Source organism: Helianthus annuus, chromosome 15, assembly GCF_002127325.2.
Source record: "Helianthus annuus cultivar XRQ/B chromosome 15, HanXRQr2.0-SUNRISE, whole genome shotgun sequence".
Classification (NCBI taxonomy): domain Eukaryota; kingdom Viridiplantae; phylum Streptophyta; class Magnoliopsida; order Asterales; family Asteraceae; genus Helianthus; species Helianthus annuus.
The window spans coordinates 17,376,655-17,400,915 of NC_035447.2; the positions used below are offsets into that span (position 1 = coordinate 17,376,655).

The 24,261-nt window shown below is 37.0% G+C and overlaps 1 protein-coding gene across 8 annotated transcripts; it reads right to left on the minus strand.

Annotated features, from left to right (window-relative positions):
- Window positions 1-5,557: 5,557 nt before the first annotated feature.
- LOC110910923 (trafficking protein particle complex subunit 12) lies at window positions 5,558-9,579 on the minus strand. 8 transcript variants are annotated; one of them, XR_002576583.2, is made up of 5 exons: window positions 9,179-9,579; window positions 8,233-9,026; window positions 7,773-7,827; window positions 6,855-6,903; window positions 6,369-6,607 (listed from the first exon to the last, which is right to left on the minus strand). XR_002576583.2 is itself a non-coding variant. In XM_022155501.2 (3 exons), exons 1-2 carry the CDS (start codon window positions 9,463-9,465, stop codon window positions 8,234-8,236), a joined length of 1,080 nt encoding a protein of 359 aa, XP_022011193.1. In that variant the 5' UTR covers window positions 9,466-9,579; the 3' UTR covers window positions 5,558-6,213; window position 8,233. The 8 variants fall into 8 exon arrangements, 4 of the variants coding, with proteins under 4 accessions (XP_022011193.1, XP_022011194.1, XP_022011195.1 ...); XR_002576585.2 differs by having other exon boundaries at window positions 6,850-6,903; XR_002576584.2 differs by lacking the exon at window positions 7,773-7,827.
- Between the last annotated feature and the right edge of the window lie 14,682 nt (window positions 9,580-24,261).

The window sequence follows — 24,261 nt, forward strand, 5'->3', positions numbered from 1 at the left end:
GGGTTTAGTTTTTAGCATTTTAGCTTTGGGGGGGGGGGGTTAGGTTTTTGGGGGGTGGGGGAGGGGGGTTTAGGTTTTTTTTTTTTGGGGGGGGGGGGGTGGGGTTAGGTTTTTTTTAGTTTTTTTTTAGCATTTAGCTTGGGGGGGTTAGGTTTTTTTTTTTTGGGGGGGGGGGGGGTTAGGTTTTTTTTGGGGGGGGGGGGGGGTTAGGTTTTTTTAGGTTTTTTTAGCTATTTTAGGTTGTGTTCACATTGGTTCTCAAGGTTCTCACAATAAGGGTGGTTCTCGCATGAGCCCCTCCCTATATATATATAGGGGAAGGTTCTCTACAGAACACTAAATATTGCGAGAACAAGCAGAACAAAATGAATCACTTATTTTTTCAATCCTAAAAACCTAAAAAGTAAATGAAAATGTTATAAATGTAAGATTTATTGTTTCTCACACTAGGATTTAAAACAAAATATGAAAAATATTCAGTTTTTAAATAACCTACACACATGTAGGTTATGTGTAGGCTAAATTACCTACATGTATGTAGACTATGTGTAGAGAAAAATATATATGATTTTTTTTATGTATATAAAATACACATATGAATGTAAGAAACATAAAATTTAAGAAACATGAACCTCAAACCCCAAAATTTAGTGATTTAGAGTTGTTCTTTTTGTTCTCGCAATAATTAATGTTCTCTAATGATCCTTATCCGGATGAGGATCATTGCAGAACATTAACTATTGCGAGAACAAAAAGAACAAATCTAAAACACTTAATTTTGGGATTTAAGTTTCATGTATTTTTAAATTTTATGTTTCTTACATTCATATGTGTATTATATATATACATAAAAAAACCATATTTTTTTTACCTACACGTAGATTACATATATGTTGGTAATTTAACCTACAGATAACCTACATATGTGTAGGTTATACAAAAAGTAAAAATTTTCCATATTTTGTTTTGAATTCTAGTATAAGAAACAATAAATTTTAAATTTGCAACATTTTCATTTACTTTTTAGGTTTTTAGGATTGAAAAAATAGGTGATGATTCATTGTGTTCTGCGTGTTCTCGCAATATTTTGTGTTCTGCATAGAACCTTCCCCTATATATATATATATATATATATATATATATATATATATATAACCATATTTTTAGTTTAAGAACTTTTTCAACCAAAAACTTGTATAATCATGATTGAGGTTTCTAATCATTTTAATCAAAACAATCCTTTGTTAATCACAACTTAACCATGATTAAATTTTATAAAAATTTATCATAGTTTCCCCTAAACTATGGACTTTTCCTATGTTTTATAACATCATTTTTATACACTTTTCAACTCAACAATTTTCCAATCTTTCATAAAATCAAGGAAAAATTACGTTTTGTCCTTTATCTTGATACCCTTTTTCAAGCGGTGTCAGTTTCAACGGATTTTGACAGGTTTTGCCCTTTATAAGGAATTTTGTTGCACGTTTTGTTCTTTAACCCTAACTCAGTTAGGGGCTGTTTGGTAGCCTCTGAATGGTCATTAAGAGGCTACCTCTTAATGGAACCATTAAGAATTTTACCAATGAGAAGGTAGAAGAATGTGACATGTAATGATTTACCATTCAGAGGTTACCTCTTAACCATTCAGACTTGAGGTTACCTCTTATTCATTCAGAGGTTTTAAACCATTAAGAGGTAGCATCTGAATGGTCATTAAGAGGCTACCAAACAGCCCCTTAGATTTTTTTGTTAAATCTGGTTACCCAATGATATTTTAGTCTTTTTACCCCTTTATTTAATATTATTTAATAAATAAAACAAAACATTTTTAAAAATTATATTATTATTATATTAACTCTCTTTCTCTCTCTCTCTCTCTTAGTCTCTTTACAACGCGCTCTCTCTCTCTACCACACACTATCCCAGCACCACCTCCCACCTATCACCACCATCAACCGACTGCAACCACCATCAACACACCTGCCACCGCCACCATCATCAACACCTCCACCAAAACCTTAGATCCGCCTAACCACCACCGGACTGAAACCCCAACCTAGAAACAACGGCGGCGGTTCACCACCATCTTCACCGCCTTAGCGCGCCACAACAACCACATACTTACCCTCAATTCTCATCTTACTTGTTAATTGATCATTTAGGTATTGATTAACGTTTGTTTGGTGAATGAAATTGAAGGATCGAAAGCCATGGCAAAAGAATATTGAAGCCTTACCAACTGATATCTGAGTTTCAATCCATTGTTCTTCCAATTTCCGGCCTGTCTTCTTCGTCCTCTTTTTTCTTATCCTTCTGTAATTGTTTTGCCTCTAAAATGTGTCAAGAGAATTGGTAAGAAACTTGATGTTTGTAGAGCAATGGTGCAACAGACTAAAATGTGTCAAATTTCAACCTTGTTGGTTTTATAATATTTATGATTTATGGGGATATTGGAATTTGTTGATTTTTTTTTGTATAGAGGAGTTGTTATTTAATTCGGTTATGTGTAATTGTGAAAATTATGTGATTGGTAGTTTGTTTATAAACCTTATACAACTGTATGATATAGAAGAAGGGGTCATGTTTATATGTCGCAGAGGGGTTTAGGTGTGGCGGAGGTTTCCGATGCGGCGGGGTTTCCGGTGGAAGTTGTGTCAGGGTTTCAGGTGCGGCAGGGGTTTCAGGTAGGAGGTTGCGGCAAGAATTTGGTGGCAGTGAAGGTGGGTGTTGTGGTAGTGATAAGGATGAGGTGTTTAAGAGAGAGAGAGAGATAGAAAGATGAGGGTAAATTGACAAAATTACCCTCATGTGCGAGTCATATGACTAGATTTAACAAAAAAAAATCTAACTGTGTTAGGGTTAAAGGACAAAACATGTAACAAAATTGCTTATAAAGGGCAAAACATGTCAAAATTCGTTGAAAAGAACACCGCCTGAAAAGAGTATCAAGAAAAAAAAGGATAAAACGTGTAATTTTTCCTAAAATCAATATAAACTCAAAATCTCAACAAGAAATACTATGAACTTATAAGTAATCTTATGTGGTTCAAAAATTACATTTTAAAGTATGTTCATCTTTATTTTTCTTAACAAGTTTATGTAAACTTTTAGTTTATACAAAAGCTTATGTAAACTTGTTTACATATTTTCAACACTTTATTTTTGTAACATGATTTTTATGTAAATCCATTTATTACATGTTTCATGAAAACTTTTTTAAGTGATATTACAAGTTGATAATATTTATGTTAATAGATTTTGCTAGATCTAAACATGCGTGCGTTTAGATCATACTTCAAAAATCTTCAAGAATCATAAAAAAACAACATATAATCATATTAATTTGTTTAGTTTTTGGTATTGTTTCATGTAATTTTTAGATGAACTTCAAGATGATTACTTGTACATTTATGTTTAAACATAAATCACAAAAGTGTAAGTACAAGATTTAGATCTTACAACTAGCTCTTGAATAAGATCGTGAACCAAGAAAAAGATGATGAAAAGATGAAGATGTTGATGAAGATCATAAGCTCCTAATGCTTCCTTCCATGTAAATGTTCTTGATCATCCTTCTTTAGCCATGCATGAGTGTATTTTTAGTGTGTAGGAAATATGAAGATGAATGTTGAAGACAGTGTTCTTGAAGATATGAAGGTTTGAAGATGTTGGTGATGAAGATGAAGAAAGTGTTATGAAAAGATGAGTGGAAGGTGAAGTAATTTGTTTAGGTGTCGTTATAATCTTCCATCCACGTGTCCATACACTAACAAAAGTTATAATGTTACAACACATTCAACAAACATGGTTAGTTGGGGGGGGGGGGGGTTGGTTTTTGTTTTTTTATGAACGATGTTATATTTTATAACTTTTATAAACTTGTTGGGGGGGGGGGGGGGTTGGTTTTTGTTTTTTTTATGAACGATGTTATATTTTATAACTTTTATAAACTTTAGTTTTTCGAGTATTGCGTTTTTATAATTCAAGTGTATAAATGGTAAATTATATAATGTCCGGTATGCGAAAACACGTTAACTAGTTCACTAGACTAGTCGTTTTGTTGTGTGGATAAGAGATTCGGCTCATGTTTCGTTATCGGGTCAATTACCGGCAATTTATACCACTTACACCAAAATGTATACATATTCATCTTAAAGATATTTTTGATGTCCAAAATCTATTAACAAGTTCGCTAGACTAGTAAATTTGCTATTTTGGTTATAGTTTTTGTACCGGTTTTGTTATCGGATAATTACCGAAATGAGTTGTGTTGTTTAAACGGTAAATGTTTATATAGGGATTTTTATGTTGTTTTCAATAACCCATATATGGTTTATGATAAATAACATTTATTTTTGGATTTTAGACATTACTGAATTGTTCTGCGGAGTGTTGTACACTTCTGCAGAATTATTGAATTTGTCTGCGGGCAAGACAATTACATGTTTATATAATTTTTCCGGAAAGTATTATTTATAAGTTATTCATAACTAATGTTTTTATGAATAAATTGATGTGGATATGTTTCCATATATTGTTTTTGCTATTTCGAGTTGTACCACAAGTAGCCTGGCATGAATAGTGTGTTGGCATTTCTGCCGCCAGTCTAGGATATAGTTTTGTACTGTTTTGAATTGTGACGAATTTGTTATCATACTACACTATGATATTGTAGATTCCTAGACTAATAAGACTAAAATAAAAATTTAGTCTTAAGCGGGAAAAATATATTAATTTAAATATTGATAAAGTTGTACGAAATTACCTAATATATTTTGCCATTTATCACATCAACAATCACACAAGAAGAAGCGGTTCAAGCGACGTGGACATCATAACCGCCGCCCACAACGAATATAGAATGTATCATGGGCATCCGTTTACGATGATACCTTCGTATGAGCTTCTTCACAAATCTCCAAAGTTGTATCTTGTACCACCATCTGACCCTACAGCCCATAGGTCAAAACGGTCCAAATGAACGACTAGCGAATCATCCGAGTCTGATGCTCGTACCACTATTAACTTAAACGACGACTTGGATATATTGCATTTCGAGGAACCGCAAGAGCTGCCACGACCAAGGGAAAGGGATAGAAGCAAGGCGGCAACACGAGCACGAGACACCTCCTCTTCGACGCCATCGGAAAGCCCAACAAGGTTGGACGAGTTCGATGATAGACTCATTCGGCTTCTCTCGATCAAGGAAAAGGAACATGAACTTAAAATGGAGAACAAATCGAGAAAGATATGAAGTTTCTCGAGAAAGACTTGACCCACCTACCGGAGGAGGACCGAGTCATTTTAGAGGCTCGTAAAGCAAAAATCCAAACAAAATACATGTAGTTTTTTAGTAGGTTTTTATTTTTATTTTTAAGCCGGTTGTTTTTTAAGTAACTTTGTAGTTTTTATTTTTAAGTAGTTTGTAATCTTTTATTTATTTTAGTGATATAATGTTTTTTTTTAATTTTGTTTTAAATAAACATGGTATATAAATTAAAAAAATACAAAATAAAAAAATTAATAATTAGATAATAATGAAGGGGGCTTTAAACCAATGCATGCAAGTTAAAGGGATGGGCTTTAAAGCCCCCTATGTGACATGAAGCCAACGTGACGCCGAAGTGGCGTGATAAAACCCCTAGGGGCCTTATACCACACCCACTAGCCTTGGGGTTTGGAGGGGGGGGGGGGGAGGTGTTCAACCCACATACTCTAAGTCCCCGCCAATCCCATTACGCGACATCACTTGGTCCATCCATTACCCGATTTAGTGACACCCCCCTCCCTCCGTCTGGCGACAGCGTTTGGTCTGCAGGTAGGGGGTACCCGAAGGCAGGGGACTGAGCACCCCGACCACACATAACAAATTCAAAAGTAAATCATTGCAGAATTCTAATGTGACCCTGCAGTTAAATGTTCTGATTCCACCAATGCACGCACAATCTGATCTCACCTAGTCTCTTCCTTTTTCCCTTCTTTTTTCTTACCTGCAACTCAACACCTCCATGAACATGCAACTCAACACTCCCTAATGTTTCAAAGAATCAAAGGTCTGGGAGCTCAAAAATCCAACCCAGTTCATATTGCGCGCAACAGACCGCATCATGCGATGGGTCACATTATGCGATTTCGCCACATCAATGTCGCATAAGGGAATCTCAACGAATCGCTACACTTGATGTGTTATCAGCATCCCATCATGCGCATCTGCATGAAGCGTACATTTTTTAGAACCAAGATGTCTTTGATGTAAGTATGCACCGACAACATTTAATGATAAACATCCTCATCTTCTACTCAGTTGATAAGGAAAGAAAAGGGTAGAAGATAAACAAAAAACCTTTATAAAAAAAAAATAGAGCTGACATAAAAAAAATGTATAAGAAAGTATACTATAAACAAGCAGACATGGTTATCATGCTCTTACTGATTTTGGAGCTGACATATCATAAAATAAATAAAAAACCAGCAATTCAACACTTATTCACTAGATATCCTCTAAAATTCACAATCTTAGTTGAATGTTGAAGGCATTATTTGATCTAACTTCTAACAGCAATTTCGACTTGTGAAAAAACAGCATCGTAGTGATAAGCCAAACCTATATCGAATAAACATAACTTTAGTCTACCATCAACAAGAAAATTGTACAGAAAATATAGTTATGACATTAACCCTTTGCATGTTTAAGATACTTTCAGCTATCCACCCTTCTACTGGATTATGTTCATATGCGCACAAGCGCGCACACAAATGGTATTAGCCATTATGCTAAAAAAACCTAATTGTCTTGGAACAAACGACAACAAATACCCAGTATATTCTAGTGGGATGTAGACAAACCTTACCTCTCTCTATCCATGGGGATCGAGAGGTTGCTTCCAGAAAGACCCTCAGCTACAAAAAAACAGACAACACACAAGCAAACAACCTTAACATTGTAGCACCATTTCCAAAATGGCTAGGGAGTAGCTAGAGAGGGTAATACTCCCTAGAGACTTAGTTATAGGTGTATTTGGACTTTTAATGTAAGAATATGGGATGTTTTGGGTTAAACATAGATTTTAAGGGGTCTAACTAAGTAAGAGAACACACTGATTTATATTTTTATTCCTCAAATATTGGAGTGTGCGTAAGCCACTGAGACTGATAGTGACCAAACTGAAGCAAATCAGCAGGTGCAAGACTTATACAGTTCGTTTCACGGTTTAATAAACAGGGTTTAACAGTTTGATTCAGAGTTTGGAACTAGGAACCGAGTGTGTAAACCAAACCAGGCGTTCACCTTTATTATTTTAATTTTAATTTTCATTTTTTGAATATGTAGTTATCCATATGTATAACATTCATCTCTGTCATTTACTAAGACTTAACACAAACTGCAGATTTTAAATTTAAGAAAGAAAACCGGTTCAAACAATTAACCCAACCCAACCCAAACCAAATCGTTTTGTCCGGTTTTGGTTGGTCAGCCTAACCCATCCGGCCGATTTGATTTGTCGTTTTTTGAAACCATAGTTAGTGATTCGGACAAAGATTTTCGTCAAAACCAGCCAAACTACCTCTTCTCGGATAATCTTCTCTTCTTTGTGAATAAGGTTTTGAGTTTATTTCTTTCATCTTTGCCCTAGTTAGAAATCTCTTTCTAGGTGTTTCTAGAGCCTCAATCTTACATTTGGAGAACTTTCACATTTTGGAGAGTTCTCTGATTTTGCAAAAAGAACTGATATATAAAAGCACCCTTTTCAAATGAATTAGGAACTAACCTTTTGCCATCTTATTAATGCTCATCACCAGTCCAGTTCTCACTTTCCTACAGTCCTGTTTAATTATACAGGTTTCTTTATTTCAATCTAAATCAACCCAAAACATGCATTGTGTGTTGGATATATTAATATTATCCTTAGCTGTGATTTGTAAGATGTATAAAATAATATTGTCATTGTTAAACCATAAGTCATTCAAAACTAATATATTGTTAACAAACAGATATTTTGCCAAATGTGTTTTAACAAAATACAATAACCTATCCACCCTCTTGGTTCTTACAACATCTTTTGTAACTTCCAAATGTAAGTTTCTATGCAGTACTTCCTCCTGAAACCACTAACTTTTATTCAGGAATTCGAGTTGCTCCTAAAATGCTAAAGAAATCAAGAGAGATTGCATGTGAGATAAAGGATCTTTCTTAAATGTATTGGCCAAAGAAAGAAAGAATGTAAGTACCTCATATTCGAGTGCACGAAGTATCAAAATCATCAGGCGCAACACGAGCAATCCAAGTACCAAGCGTTTTCTTAATATCCGAGTGATTAACATAAGCCAACTCATACATACTACACAAATTCACCACAAACGTCTCATTTAACGCAATCGTCGGTATCCTCTCCAAAGCATTTTCCATCACCTTAATAGAATCTGACAAATCACGCATATACATCAAACAAAGCGCCTTATTATTAATCGCAACCACATCCTCACCATCTCTATCAATACACGTCTGATACTCCCTAACCGCCGACGCATAATCCTTCTCAACCATAAACACCAACGCCTTATTCCTATTCACAAGATTCGCCATCTCAATCTCAATCTCCCCTTTCATTTCCCTCACAATCCCCTCAATCACACCGAACGTCCCCTTCGCACCTTCCAAATCCCCAAACTGCATCTGAACATACCCTAGCTTCGACATCAAAACCGCTCTCGCAACTGGACTCAACTCACGGTTAACCAAATCCTTCATCAACTCCAAACACACACCAAACTCCTTATAACTCAGATGATGACTTATTATCGAATTAATCACCAAACACTCGCGCTTTCGCCACACCTGACGCGCCTCATCCGCCAAATTCTTACTCAACTTCTCCTTAATAAACTCTAACAACATATAGAACCTATCTAGAGTCTCCTGACGCTTACCTAACCTAGCAGGCAGTTCAGCATGTAACCAACGGAGCACGAACGGCGCCATAGATCCATGACAGTTAGGATAATGATGCGGATAAGTTTCATACCTGTAAATAGAGGTGAGAAAATAACCGAATTAACTGACTTAACCGAACCGAATGAACATAATCGAAGCCATAACCGATAAACCAAAAATTGTGGTTCGGTTAACCTAAAACCGAACCGAACCGTCTCTATATTTAAAACCGAACAAAATTACCTGTAAATGTTATCAAGACCTTTTTCGACTAGATCTAGCTCAGCAACGGCTTCAGAGAAACGACGTAGTTTGGTGAGAGCTATAGCATTATAAGACAAATAAACAAGATGTTCATGAGGTTTAGATAGCAGAGATCTGGAACGTGCTTGAGCTACTTTATCGAGAATGGATCGCCAGGCGCCGCGGCAGGCGAGGTCTTGGAGAGATGATAGATCGTAGCAGAGATCGTTGTATAGTTTGACGGAATCTATAGTTTCGCCGGCGTTCATCCGTTGCGATGCGGACATTGTTTAACGAAAAACAAACGGAGGGGAAGTTTATTGTAAATACGAAGGAGATTATTTATTTGCTTACGGACGTAGTGGAAGGAAGAATGGATGAGTTACTCGCGGGAAAGGCTTGGTTGCCGTGTCATCCCATGGCATTTGTATAAATACCAGTGTGGTGCCCCGCACGCGTTGCGGGGCGATAACCGAATAATGAGCGAGTGTTAGTCAGCTCATTGATACGGGAAACAATTAAATCGAGTCAACCAATTAAAACAAAACACTTTTATAGTTTTGATAAAAAAAAAAAACTAAAACAATGGCAATATTGTAATTTTTAACTCAGGGAAAGTTGTATTTTTTGACTGTGATAAAATCGTAATTTGACAAAAGATAAAGTAATGGTAGTACTGTAAATTTGAACCTGAGGCAAAATTGTAAACTTTCACAGGGGCAAATTCATAATTTTTAACTTGGGGGTAACAACGTAATATAAATTTGCACTAAGGGCAAAAGCACAATTTTATTTTGAATCGAGGGAAAAATCGTAATTTTGAGGTGGGGGCAAAAACATAATTTTCTTTTGAACTGAGGAAAAAACGTAATTTTGAATTGAGGGCGAAATCACAATTTTTAAACGGGGAAAAATCACATTTTTGAACAGAGGGCAAAATCGTAATTTTTAAGTGGGGGGAAAAACAAAATTTTATTGTAAACTGGGAGTGAAAAGCTAATTCTGAGCTGAGGGCAAAACCACAATTTTATTTTGAATGGAGGGAAAAATCGCAATTTTGAGCTGGGGACAAAAGCGTAATTTTATTTTGAGCTGGGGGCAAAACCGTAATTTTAGAGAGGGACAAAAACGTGATTTTAGAATGAATATAAAATAATAAACTGGTTGGTCCAATGGGAGAGTGCTAGACAAAGTCGTAATTTTGAATTGAGGGCAAGATCGTAATTTTGAGATGAGGGCAAAAACGTAATTTTATTTTGAGCTGGGGCGAAAACGTAATTTTATTTTGAGCTGGGAACAAAAACGTAATTTTAAAATGGATATAAAACAATAAACGTGTTGGTCCAATAGGGGAGTGCCAGGCAGCTGCCTGCCTGGCACTATTCCCCCACTTGGTTTTTGTATATGTTGGAAACTAGTTGATGCCCCGCCCGCGTTGCGGGGCGATGGCCGAATAATGAGCGAGTGTTAGGTAGCTCATTGATACGGAAAACAATTAAATCGAGTCAACTAATTAAAACAACACTTTTATAGTTTTGATAAAAAAACTAAAACTATGGCAATATTGTAATTTTTAACTGAGGGAACGTTGTATTTTTTTGACGAGGTAAAATCGTAATTTGCCAAAAGTTAAAGTGATGGTAGTACTGTAAATTTGAATCCGGGGCAAAATTATAAATTTTCACAGGGTCAAGTTCGTAATTTTGAACTTGGGGTAACAGCGTAATATAAATTTAAACTAAGGGCACAATCGTAATTTTAAACTGGAGGCAAAACCATAATTTTATTTTTAACCGAGGGCAAAATCGTAATTTTGAGTTGGGGGCAAAAACATAATTTTATTTTGAACCGGGGAAAAAACGTAATTTTGAACTGAGAACGAAATCATAATTTTTTAAACGGGGAAAATCACATTTTTGAACAGGGGGCAAGATCGTAATTTTAGCTGGGGGCAAAAACAAAATTTTTTTGAACTCGAGACGAAAAGGGAATTCTGAGCTGAGGGCAAAACCACAATTTTTTTTGAATCGAGGGAAAAATCGTAATTTTTAGCTGGGGACAAAAGCGTAATTTTATTTTGAGCTGGGGGCAAAAACGTAATTTTAAAGAGGGGCAAAAACGTAATTTTAAAATGGATATAAAATAATAAACTGGTTGGTCCAATGGGGGAGTGTCAGCCAAAATCGTAATTTTGAATTGAGAGCAAAATCGTAATTCTGAGATGGGGACGAAAGCGTAATTTTATATTGAGCTGGGGGCAAAACGATAATTTTAAATGAATAAAAAATAATAAACTGTTTGGTCCAGTGGGGGAGTGTCAGGAAGCTGTCTGGCACTATTCCCCCATTTGGTAAATGTATGTATAGTTGTCTGGCACGATTCCCCCATTTGGTAAATTTATGTATAGTAAATTTTGTTTGTTTTTTTTTTTTTTTTACATTTCATTTTATTCAAAAATAATATAAGTCTTTATGCACCCTTCAACTTTTTGTCAATATAAATTAGGCAAAACATGCCTTGTGTAGTTAAATTAGTTCCGTCCGTGTTGCGGGGCGCTAAGCCGAATATTTCTTAGTTTCATAATATGTATGTTTGTATTTCGGTTATTTGTACATATTACTTATAATACGATCTCAATAAAAAAAATATATCGAGTCAACCAATTAAACTTAAACACTAACATAGTTTGTTAAAATAAAAAGTAAAACCATGGCAAGCATGTAATTTAGAGTCGGGGCAAAACAATAATTTGTTTGTACCAATGAGCGAGTGCTAGGCAACTGTTTGGCACGAATAAAAACTATATTGAGTCAACCAAGTAACCAAAGTTTTGCAAAAAAAAAAAAACAAAAAAAAAACCCTAAACTAAAAGGTTTTATATCCCCAATGATATCGATAATGTTTCGACCGGTGTTAGAAAAAAAACATTTTCGTTTCTAGCTTTCCAAATACTCAAACACATAACGATGGCCAAACCGTGAACTGTCTCTTCTTGTTTCTTATCCAACCTTGAACCCTAGTGAAACTCCATAAGATCTCTAAATGGAAATGCTTATATTGGCGGAACTTTGCACCAAACACCAAACTGGTGCCAAACCTCCGAGGTGCAATCCGAGAACAGGTGAACAACCATCTCTAGGGAGTCTTCACAAAAAAACACAAGAGATTGATGGGACTAGGTTTTTTCATGTATTGAGTCTTTTTAGGGATGTCCGTTAGTTTGACACTAACCATGATCAATCGACATTGATATTAACATGAGTGGTTCCGACGTTGGAGGCTCCGCTCACTCGATTGCTAAGAGCCCTCAGACCATTAGAGGTAAAAACGATGCTGATTCTTCTACGACAACTGTGAAAATTGTTTTTGAGTGATCCCACACGAATAGAACCATATAGATTCCGCTAGTTTAACACGGAACTTAATGTCCTAACATGTTCACCGTACAATTTCTTTGTTTTATTGAAAGCTGACAGTCATTTTTAGGAACTATTATATTTTCTCATACCTAAACAATTAGTATGGTATAGGAGTTGCATCAACGATAGGTGATGTAACAACTGTCACTAAAATCCATAATTCGGATAGTAATTAGCTATTAAGGAAACCCTAATTGAGAAACCCAAATAATTCTGCACTAACCCTAAAATTGTCGTAACAATCGGAATCAGGATCAGGGCCCCTAAAACTCAGGGGGGTTAAACCCTATTGGATATTTATCTTGAAATACTTGCTGGAGAAGTAAAATTCGTTTGAGTAACAACACATCCAAGCTACTGGGACACGAAACAACCTAAGCTACGAAATAGACCCGTCGCGCCACGCGACGGGTACACAGGTCTTCTTCGCGTGGCGCGAGGGAGGCCAAATTCCAGCTATAAATAGAGGGTCGTGGGACTTAGTTCTGTGCTTTACTTCGACGTCCAAATTCTAATTGAGCTCTGAGTTATAGCAAATATCGTTCACACAAAACACACACGATCACAAACGCTGCCGCAATCAGGGTAATAACTCGATCGCTATTACGATTCAACGTCCGATCGATTATAACTATCCAACGATAGTCCATGTGCTGCTCAATTGAGCTTGTACTTTGATTAATCGTCGTGATTTCAACTTGAATATTAGAGTGCTGTTCGAATTCGGACTATGCTCTGTTATTCGTTGTGAATCCGATTGAATTATCGAGTATTGCACTGATTAATCGTTGTGAAGGTTTAATCTCGTGAATTGTCGTAACTGCTGTATTAGTTACTAACCTGTCTGTGTGTGCATTGTGTTAAACTAGGTGTAATCAAGGCTAATCAGTAGGCTTATATCTATTGCTCGTTAATCTGCAATGTGAGTCATTCCTCTTTTATAAACTGTTTTCTCACAGTTTGTGAGTAAGTATTACAATACCTCAAATTATTTTCAAGGTTATAATTACAGGGATTAAGTCTTTGTAATCACCAAATTACAGCTGGTATGTGGGGTATTGTGCACATTACTATTATTATCACTCTATGTGAGTGAATATTACTCTATGTGAGTGATTATTACTCTGTGTGAGTAAACCGTCACTATTAGGGCAACGGGACCAATAGTGATATGACCACAGTCACAGATCCGGTCGAGTGACAAATACCCATTCTTGATAATTGGTTGATAGAAACATTGTAATCGCTCTTAATACTGTGATTTATAACTAACGGGTCGTTTTAGAAAATGGAATGATTCACTCAGTATTTCCCCGCTGACAAAACTATTTTTCAAACATGTTTCAGGTGATCTGTGTGATCCAGGAAAAGTGCAGTAAAGCACTATCAAGCTCAGAGAAGTGGCTCAGTGTAAATAAATGAATAAAACATGTTTTGGAAAATAAAGATTTCTGTGTGAAATCAACTTATTGTAAATTATGGGATTTATCCCTTAAACTTTGTGTAATATATTAAACGAGCATTTTCCGGTGAAAAGATCTTGTTGTAAAAAGACTTCCGCTGTCGCATAAATTAAATACCACGGGTACCACTGAAATCTGCATCGCGGGCCCCGACTCCGTCCAGGGTGGGTCGAGGGCCGCGACAGAAGGTGGTATCAGAGCTAATAATTAAATTGAGCCACTGATCGAGCCACTGATAAAGCCTAAATTAAGTATTTTGTCCAAATGCTTAATTTTACTAATTGTTATTCGGTGATTATATGTTGTATTAACTGGTTATTTTAGTTACAGTATGGGTAAACAAAAGCTGTCTGTTATCTACCACAAACTAGATGTGGCATCTTCTTCTAAAAACCCAGTAAACTTAGAAGAAGGAATATTTGTCCGCAAGGCAAACTATGAGAATCCTCTTTCCCCAGAGAAAAGGGATTCGATACTTAAAAAGAGTCAGGAGAAAAAGAAACCCCGAACTAAGAGAGTTAGGTTTAACCCAGAAGTTCAAGAATTGGGTAATAGTGCACCTTGGGAAGATAAAATAGACAAGAAATGGGCAAATCTCTATATGCTAGCTACTGTAGCAGAAAATGTTAATCTCTAAATATCCGATAAGTTGGGTCTAGTAAGAGAAATCACAATTCCGTAAATAAATAAAATCCCAGTGTGTTTATTTCCGTTATTTCTGTACAAAAAGTAATACGCAATAAAACTTCAGTGTTTGTTTGTTAAACTTTGTTCCAAAGTTTTAACATTGCCTTTTGCATATATGCTATGCAGCATGAATGAGATGTCGGAAGCCTTCCAGAATCTCAACTTATATCCAGTGCCTATCGAAGTCTCGCATGACTTTACTGGTTACATTGCTGACATAGAAGAACCTGTGGAATTCAAAGCTCCACCGCTGGAAAAAGCCAAACCTAAAAAGAAGAGAAGATACGTAGGATGGAGGAAAGTACGCCGTAGGAAACCTGCCACTAGGAGACTCCCTAAAATAGAAAATCCTGTGAACGTGAGCAAGGGAAAGGAAATAGAAACTGGAGAAAGTTCAAAACCACCCGAAAAGGAAATAGGAATAGATCTGAAACAAAAGGGAATAGAGATTGGTGAAAGCTCTAAACAGTCTGAGGAAATCACGTTCCAAGACGAAATAGATCGCCTACTGGAAAATTGTGATGTTTTAGAGCCTATCAACGATAATCTCTTCTCTTACCCGGCTACAGTGCAATTCCCACTAAACCTAGGACCAGCTATTCCAGACCCACTAGTTCATACCAGACCATTAGGCCAAATGGAGGAATGGTGGACCAATGACTGGCAATTCCAAAACATAGTCAACAGTCCTTATAGTTTCCTTCCACAATTTGACCCAGAACCACTCCCAAATCCTCCCATGAGTAATGAAAACCTAGCTGAACTCCGTCAGTTCGGTGAAGAACTGATAGGTACAGGTAATAGGATCAGGGAAATGGGGGAGCATCTAACTTGGAAGTACGATGAGAGGGAGCATCGTTACTAGAACAGTCAATTAACCCACAGAAAGACGTATTGTATGATAGTAACTTAAAATTCTGTAAAATGGGCAATAAAACTCTGTAAAATACGGTGTGTATGGATGCATATACAATATACCATAACAAAGTAAAAGTCGAGAAATCGACAATTTTGGTTATGCTTGTATGTTGTGATAATCTATGTGTTTATCTATGTGAATTTTGTCATTGATAAGCTAGACACTAATAATTTTTACCAATTAGCAGATGGAAAACGCTAATAATGAACCAATTAATGAAGTAAATCAATCTGAGCAAGAACAGGAAGATCAATATATAACTCGACAAGATATCGAGCACTTTATCGCCCAAGGGATAGCTCATGCTATTCCAGAAATTGTAGCTGCTGTTCAGAAACCTGCCGAACCACAATTAATTCCTAGTAAACGTATTCCAGAAGATAACGGCAGTAACAGCATAAATGGAGGCGGCAATCATGACAATCATGATCCGCAACAGGCCCCACTCCCTAAAAGAATGAAAGCTGCAACACCTGGTTGCACTTACAAAGAATTTCTTGCTTGCAAACCCGCTGAATTTGCAGGTAACGAAGGGGCAACTGCAACACTGCGTTGGTTAGAGAAAACCGAGGCAGTAATTGCAATAAGTAAATGTGCTGAAGAGGATCAAGTGATGTATGCATCAAATCTGTTCAAAGAAGGAGCACTCGAATGGTGGAACACGGTCCTCCAGGCAAAAGGAAGAAGGATAGCCTACGCCATAGGTTGGGAAGAATTTAAGAGTTTGGTAGAAAGAAAATTCTGTCCCGAATACGAGAAGGAACAGATGGCAAACAAGTTCCTGAGTCATCGTATGCTAGGTGTAGATTGCCGGGGCTATACTTCGACATTCTTTGAATACGCAAGGGTAGTGCCATCACTGGCTTCGCCAGAACCGGTACTTATCTCTCGTTACATCTGGGGGTTAATTAGTGAAATACGAAACATCGTTAAAGCTGCGAGACCTCGTACTATTGACGATGCGGTAGAATTAGCTAATACCCTAACAGATGAATTGGTACGCACAAGAGAGGAAGATCGCAAGAAGGAATTAGCTCAAAAGATTACCCAAGGATTTCGTGCGGGTAATACCAAGAAAAGAGGAACAGGGCAATCCTCATCATCTCCTTTCTGTAAAATTTGCAAAAAGAAGCATTATGGACAATGCAACATGGTTTGCAATTTTTGCAAAATGAAAGGACATCGAGAAGAAGACTGCAGGAAGAAAACAAGAGTTTGTTATAACTGCAGAGAACGGGGACACTTTCAATCTGAATGTCCTAAGTTAGCTAAACCTGTAGTTAATCAAGCCAAACCAGCTGAAGGAACAACCAAGAGAAATGCGCGAGCATTCCAGCTAACCACTCAAGAGGCCGAACTCATTCCAGATGTGATAGCCGGTACGTTCCTAGTACATGACGTATTTGCAAAAGTATTATTTGACTCTGGTGCAAACCAAAGTTTTATTAATACTTCATTTTGTCAAGCTCTTAAGTTACCTTTAACCACTCTTAGGCAAATTTTCACAGTTGAAACCGCAGAAGGAAATTCTGTGAACATAGATAAAATCTGGCACGAAGGAAAAATAGAACTATTAGGCCATAAGTTTTCTGCAAATTTGCTACCAATGAATTTAGCAGGATTCGATGTAGTATTAGGAATGGATTGGTTAATAGCCAACCATGCACGAATCCTATGTGACAAAAATGCAGTAGAAATTCAAACCCCTACAGGAGAAGTAATCTTGATTACTGGAAATAAACCTCGAAAGCCATTGAAATTCATATCAGTAATGAAATTGGCTAGCTATTCAAGAAAACAGGAAATGGTGTATATGATTTCCGTAATCATTAACACTAAAGATAAGGAACTCCAGGACATCCCCGTAGTCTCAGAATACCCAGACGTTTTTCCAGAAGAGTTACCTGGATTACCACCTGATAGAGAAGTAGAATTTAGAATTCATTTAATTCCAGGTACTGCACCAATAGCTAAAGCACCTTATAGATTAGCACCTACCGAAATGTTAGAATTGAAAAAGCAATTAGATGAATTATTAAGCAAAGGATTCATACAACCGAGTTCATCCCCTTGGGGTGCACCGGTACTGTTTGTGAAAAAGAAAGATGGATCGATGAGAATGTGTATCGATTATAGAGAATTGAATAAGGTTACGATTAAGAATCGATACCCACTACCTAGGATTGATGATCTTTTTGATCAACTACAAGGAGCTAGGTATTTCTCAAAGATAGATTTAAGATCCGGATACCATCAGTTGAAAGTACAAGAAGAGGACATACCTAAAACTGCTTTCAGAACTAGGTATGGTCATTATGAGTTTACAGTCATGCCCTTTGGATTAACGAATGCCCCAGCAGCATTCATGGACATGATGAATCGCATCTGTAAACCATATTTGGATAAATTTGTAATCGTTTTCATCGACGATATACTTATTTACTCCAAAAGCCAAAAGGAACATTGTGAGCATTTACACGTTCTCTTAACTCTGTTAAGAAAAGAAAGGCTTTATGCCAAATTCTCAAAGTGTGAATTTTGGCTGCAAGAAGTACAATTCCTAGGTCATGTGGTAAATCATGAAGGTATCCATGTAGACCCTGCTAAGATAGAAGCCATTACGAAATGGAAAGTCCCACAAACAGCAATGGAGATAAGAAGTTTTCTAGGCTTAGCTGGATACTATAGACGATTTATCAAAGATTTTTCTAAGATAGCCGTACCATTAACTAAGTTAACCTGCAAAGCTGCTAAGTTTGAATGGGGACCTAGACAAGAAGAAGCCTTTAAGATTTTAAAGCATAGGTTGACGAATGCACCAATCTTAGCTTTACCCGAAGGAACAGAAGATTTTGAAGTATATTGTGATGCTTCAAAATTAGGCTATGGATGTGTGTTAATGCAACGCAAGAAGGTAATTGCGTATGCTTCTAAACAATTGAAAAAACACGAAGAAAATTATACGACTCATGATCTAGAATTAGGAGCCATAATTTTTGCCCTTAAGATCTGGAGACATTATCTGTACGGAAGTAAGTTTACTGTCTATACAGATCATAAAAGTTTAAAATATATATTTGGGCAAAAAGAATTAAACATGAGGCAAAGAAGATGGATGGAGATGCTAAGTGATTACGACTGTGATATCCAATATCACGAAGGAAAGGCAAATGTAGTTGCAGATGCCTTAAGTCGTAAGTACCATAAGAAACAGAAACGAGTCCGTGCTCTGAGGTTAAATCTACAAGTAGATTTAATGGCACAAATTAAAGAAGTTCAGAAAACAGCAATCCAAGACGATGCTGAAGGAATGAAAGGTTACCTAAAAGAATTAGAACAAGGAAATGATGGAATTTGGAAATTCCATAAGAAACGAATTTGGGTACCTAAGCAAGGAGAGTTAAGAAATAAAATTTTAGAAGAAGCTCATAAATCTAGGTATACCATGCACCCAGGAAACAATAAGATGTACCAAGATTTAAGGAATAATTTCTGGTGGATAGGAATGAAAAAGGATATAGCCGAATACGTATCCAAGTGCTTAACTTGTTCACAAGTTAAAGCTGAACACCAGAAACCTTCAGGACTACTACAACAATTAGAAATGCCTATATGGAAATGGGAACTCATAACAATGGATTTTGTTACCAAGTTACCCAAAACCAAAAGGGGTAATGATGCGATTTGGGTAATTGTAGACCGATTAACCAAGTCAGCTCATTTCCTACCAATGAAAGAAACCTTTAGCATGGAAAGGTTAGCACAACTCTACGTGGACGAGGTAGTATCCCTACATGGAGTCCCGCTCTCCATTGTATCGGATAGAGATAGTCGTTTTACATCTCATTTCTGGACAAGTTTTCAGAAAGCAATGGGAACTCGACTAAATCTAAGTACTGCTTATCATCCACAAACAGACGGACAGAGTGAAAGGACAATACAAACGCTAGAAGACATGCTCCGAGCATGTGTAATTGACTTTGGTGGTAATTGGGATAGCCATTTGCCATTAATTGAATTCTCCTATAACAATAGTTATCATTCAAGTATCAAAGCTGCACCATTCGAAGCATTGTACGGACGTAAGTGCAGAACTCCAGTATGCTGGGCAGAAATCGGAGAAAGTCAATTATCAGGACGCGAGATTGTACAAGAAACTACTGACAAGATAACTCAGATCAAGGAAAGATTAAAAACAGCCAGAGATCGTCAAAAGAGCTATGCAGACAATCGTCGCAAGCCGCTCGAATTCCAAGTAGGAGATAAAGTACTTTTAAAAGTTTCTCCTTGGAAAGGAGTAGTACGATTCGGTAAGAAAGGAAAGCTAAATCCAAGATACGTTGGACCATTCCCCGTAATTCAACGAATAGGACCAGTAGCTTATCGTTTACAGCTACCAGAAGAATTAGCCGGAGTGCATGATGTATTTCATGTATCCAATCTCAAGAAATATCTATCAGATGAGTCCCTGGTAGTACCTCTTCAAGATGTAGAGGTGAACGAAAAGTTAAAGTTTATAGAGAAACCACAACAGATCGAAGATAGAAAAATCAAGTTTCTTAAACACAAACGACTGGTGTTGGTTAAAGTCAAATGGAACTCCAGGAGAGGACCAGAATACACTTGGGAGCTAGAATCAGAAATGAAGCGCAAATATCCTCATTTATTCCAATAAATCTCGAGGACGAGATTTTTCTTAAGGTGGGGAGGATGTAACAACTGTCACTAAAATCCATAATTCGGATAGTAATTAGCTATTAAGGAAACCCTAATTGAGAAACCCAAATAATTCTGCACTAACCCTAAAATTTTCGTAACAATCGGAATCAGGATCAGGGCCCCTAAAACTCAGGGGGGTTAAACCCTATTGGATATTTATCTTGAAATACTTGCTGGAGAAGTAAAATTCGTTTGAGTAACAACTCATCCAAGCTACTGGGACACGAAACAACCTAAGCTACGAAATAGACCCGTCGCGCCACGCGACGGGTACACAGGTCTTCTTCGCGTGGCGCGAGGGAGGCCAAATTCCAGCTATAAATAGAGGGTCGTGGGACTTAGTTCTGTGCTTTACTTCGACGTCCAAATTCTAATTGAGCTCTGAGTTATAGCAAATATCGTTCACACAAAACACACACGATCACGAAACGCTGCCGCAATCAGGGTAATAACTCGATCGCTATTACGATTCAACGTCCGATCGATTATAACTATCCAACGATAGTCCAGGTGCTGCTCAATTGAGCTTGTACTTTGATTAATCGTCGTGATTTCAACTTGAATATTAGAGTGCTGTTCGAATTCGGACTATGCTCTGTTATTCGTTGTGAATCCGATTGAATTATCGAGTATTGCACTGATTAATCGTTGTGAAGGTTTAATCTCGTGAATTGTCGTAACTGCTGTATTAGTTACTAACCTGTCTGTGTGTGCATTGTGTTAAACTAGGTGTAATCAAGGCTAATCAGTAGGCTTATATCTATTGCTCGTTAATCTGCAATGTGAGTCATTCCTCTTTTATAAACTGTTTTCTCACAGTTTGTGAGTAAGTATTACAATACCTCAAATTATTTTCAAGGTTATAATTACAGGGATTAAGTCTTTGTAATCACCAAATTACAGCTGGTATGTGGGGTATTGTGCACATTACTATTATTATCACTCTATGTGAGTGAATATTACTCTATGTGAGTGATTATTACTCTGTGTGAGTAAACCGTCACTATTAGGGCAACGGGACCAATAGTGATATGACCACAGTCACAGATCCGGTCGAGTGACAAATACCCATTCTTGATAATTGGTTGATAGAAACATTGTAATCGCTCTTAATACTGTGATTTATAACTAACGGGTCGTTTTAGAAAATGGAATGATTCACTCAGTATTTCCCCGCTGACAAAACTATTTTTCAAACATGTTTCAGGTGATCTGTGTGATCCAGGAAAAGTGCAGTAAAGCACTATCAAGCTCAGAGAAGTGGCTCAGTGTAAATAAATGAATAAAACATGTTTTGGAAAATAAAGATTTATGTGTGAAATCAACTTATTGTAAATTATGGGATTTATCCCTTAAACTTTGTGTAATATATTAAACGAGCATTTTCCGGTGAAAAGATCCTGTTGTAAAAAGACTTCCGCTGTCGCATAAATTAAATACCACGGGTACCACTGAAATCTGCATCGCGGGCCCCGACTCCGTCCAGGGTGGGTCGGGGGCCGCGACAGGTGACAAGGAAGCTCAAGGCACACCGTTTCAATACAATGATGGACTATGTATGTGATACTCTCCGGGCCATAGATTCAAAATGAGCATCATATAAAACCTGATTGAAACTAGGCAATTAACAATGACATCAATGAGTTTAACTAGTCTACGATATTCATCGTGTATTAGATGGCAGTGTGCCTACATGCAATTTCATAGGTAGTGTTTGGTATGCATGAATGGAATTGACCATTGTGAGGCAATGAAAAAAGAATGTTTGGTTAGTCAATAGAATGGAAACACGTATCACATAAGGGATCTCATTCCCTCTAAACACCCCAAATTCATTCCATTCCCCCTATTTTTTCCATTCCATTCTCTCTTTCACCCTTCATCACCACCACCATCACCACCTTCCCACCATTCACCACCACCACCGACCAATACCACGACCACCCACCACTAACCACAGATTTTATTCCTTTGTCTTTTCCTGCCTACCAAACAGGACAATGAAATTATAATGATATGTTTCATTCCTTCTCCATTCTATACCCTCGTTAATTCTATTTTACAACCGGTATATAAAATGAATCGGGTACAAAAATAAAAAAATTACACATCCATACGGACCCGAATATGATGAATTACAAAATACAATATGAGTCAGTGACGTGTGCGAGCGTGTACGGATTTTTTTATATATTTTTTAGTACTTTTTACTCTTTTTATCAATCTTTACATTTATAAAACACGATATAAACTATCACTCTCTACAATACGTTAGGGCAAGTGTACCCATTTTTGGCGTAGTGTAGTGATGGTAAGATACTGAGGTCGTCCAAGGACACAAGTGCTTTTAATACCGGTTTATCGTCAACGTCTAATCGACCCAAATTTTGAGAAAAAGGTTTTTAAACATGAAGAAAGAAAATAAAATAATTGAAAGAAATAAATAACAAGAAAGAATCACTTGGTTTCGACTCATCTTTTATGTATTCTTTGATGATTTCCGCACTTTGGGTTTTTTAAGAGATTATCTTAGTTATAGTGGACTGTCCTTCTTTTGGAGGCAACGCTACCCTCGGCCATAGTGGTATGAGTCAGCAAGGATACAGTTCCGCAAGGCCGGATTATTGAAAGATAATTAAGTAAGTTATTAATGCAAAATGTGGCATGTCTCTCTTTTAGAGGCAACGCTATCCTCGGCCATATTGGTCTGAGTCAGCAGGGATACAGTCCCGCAACGCCGGTTTAAAGTTTTAATAGTAATTTGTTTATAAGGGATTACAAGCCGTTCTTACTTCCCCTGATTTGATGTTATATGTCTAAAGGGAAGTCCTAATAAGCTTGAACTAGGTCCTCGCATGATCTATACACTGAACGAGGCAAGAACTTTACCCAAACCACCTTTCTGACCCCCTTCCAGGTAATTAACGTGCTTTATATAGACCGTAAAGACACAAATGAGTGAATCAATAAAACATGAAAAATGATAGAATAGAAATTCACCTTTAATATAAAAAAAAAAAAACTTGTTATTAAAGTCATTAATACATACCCAATTAAAAAGTGACCAAAGGTTGGAAATCAAAAGTAATACACAAAAGATTTTGTCTTCACCAACTGATGTAAGAGATTAGCCAAGCATGGCCATAGTTTGACAAAAGCTCTTACTATTGATCTTGGATCCCGAGACTACTCTAACTCTAACTAAAGTGCTAGAAGATGATGGTATTGTGGTGGTGGAAGTGAGAGAAATGGTTTGCCAAGGGATGGTTTGCAAGTGAGTCAAGCACCTATAATTATAGTTGGAAACAGGAGACTCACACGGCCCCATATCCTTCATCTTCTCTGTCTTCATTTAATGCTCTTGTCAGCTCTTCTACACACACGGCCCCGTGGCCCATGTACTTGTTGTACGAACCCAAATATGTAAATCTGAGAGTTGACCACGGCACGTGCTGAAGTGACACGGCCCCGTGTCCCTTGTCCTTTTCTGTTTGTCTTTATTCTCTAAGGAATCTTGACTGGGGCACGGCCCATACCTGGTAGGCACGGCCCTGTTTTGGGCTTCTGATTTGTTGTTTTTATTCTTGGGGTGAAGCTTGGAGGGTCGGTATAGTATGTTAACTTCCTTTCTTTGTATTTATGTTGGTTTTGTCGTTAGTTTGTTCCTTTCGTTCATTTGAGCTCCTGAAATTCAAAAGTAAACAAAGAAACGCATTTTTTCCAACATTAGTACTGAAAAGGGTTGTTTTTATACCGTATTTGATACAATTTATATGTTATATTTTGTGTATGTCAAATATATAACGTCCTGCTTTTTCGTAACTTTTCTTTATTAGAAGGTGTGTCTTGTATTTCTATTTTTGGGAAGCTTGTTCC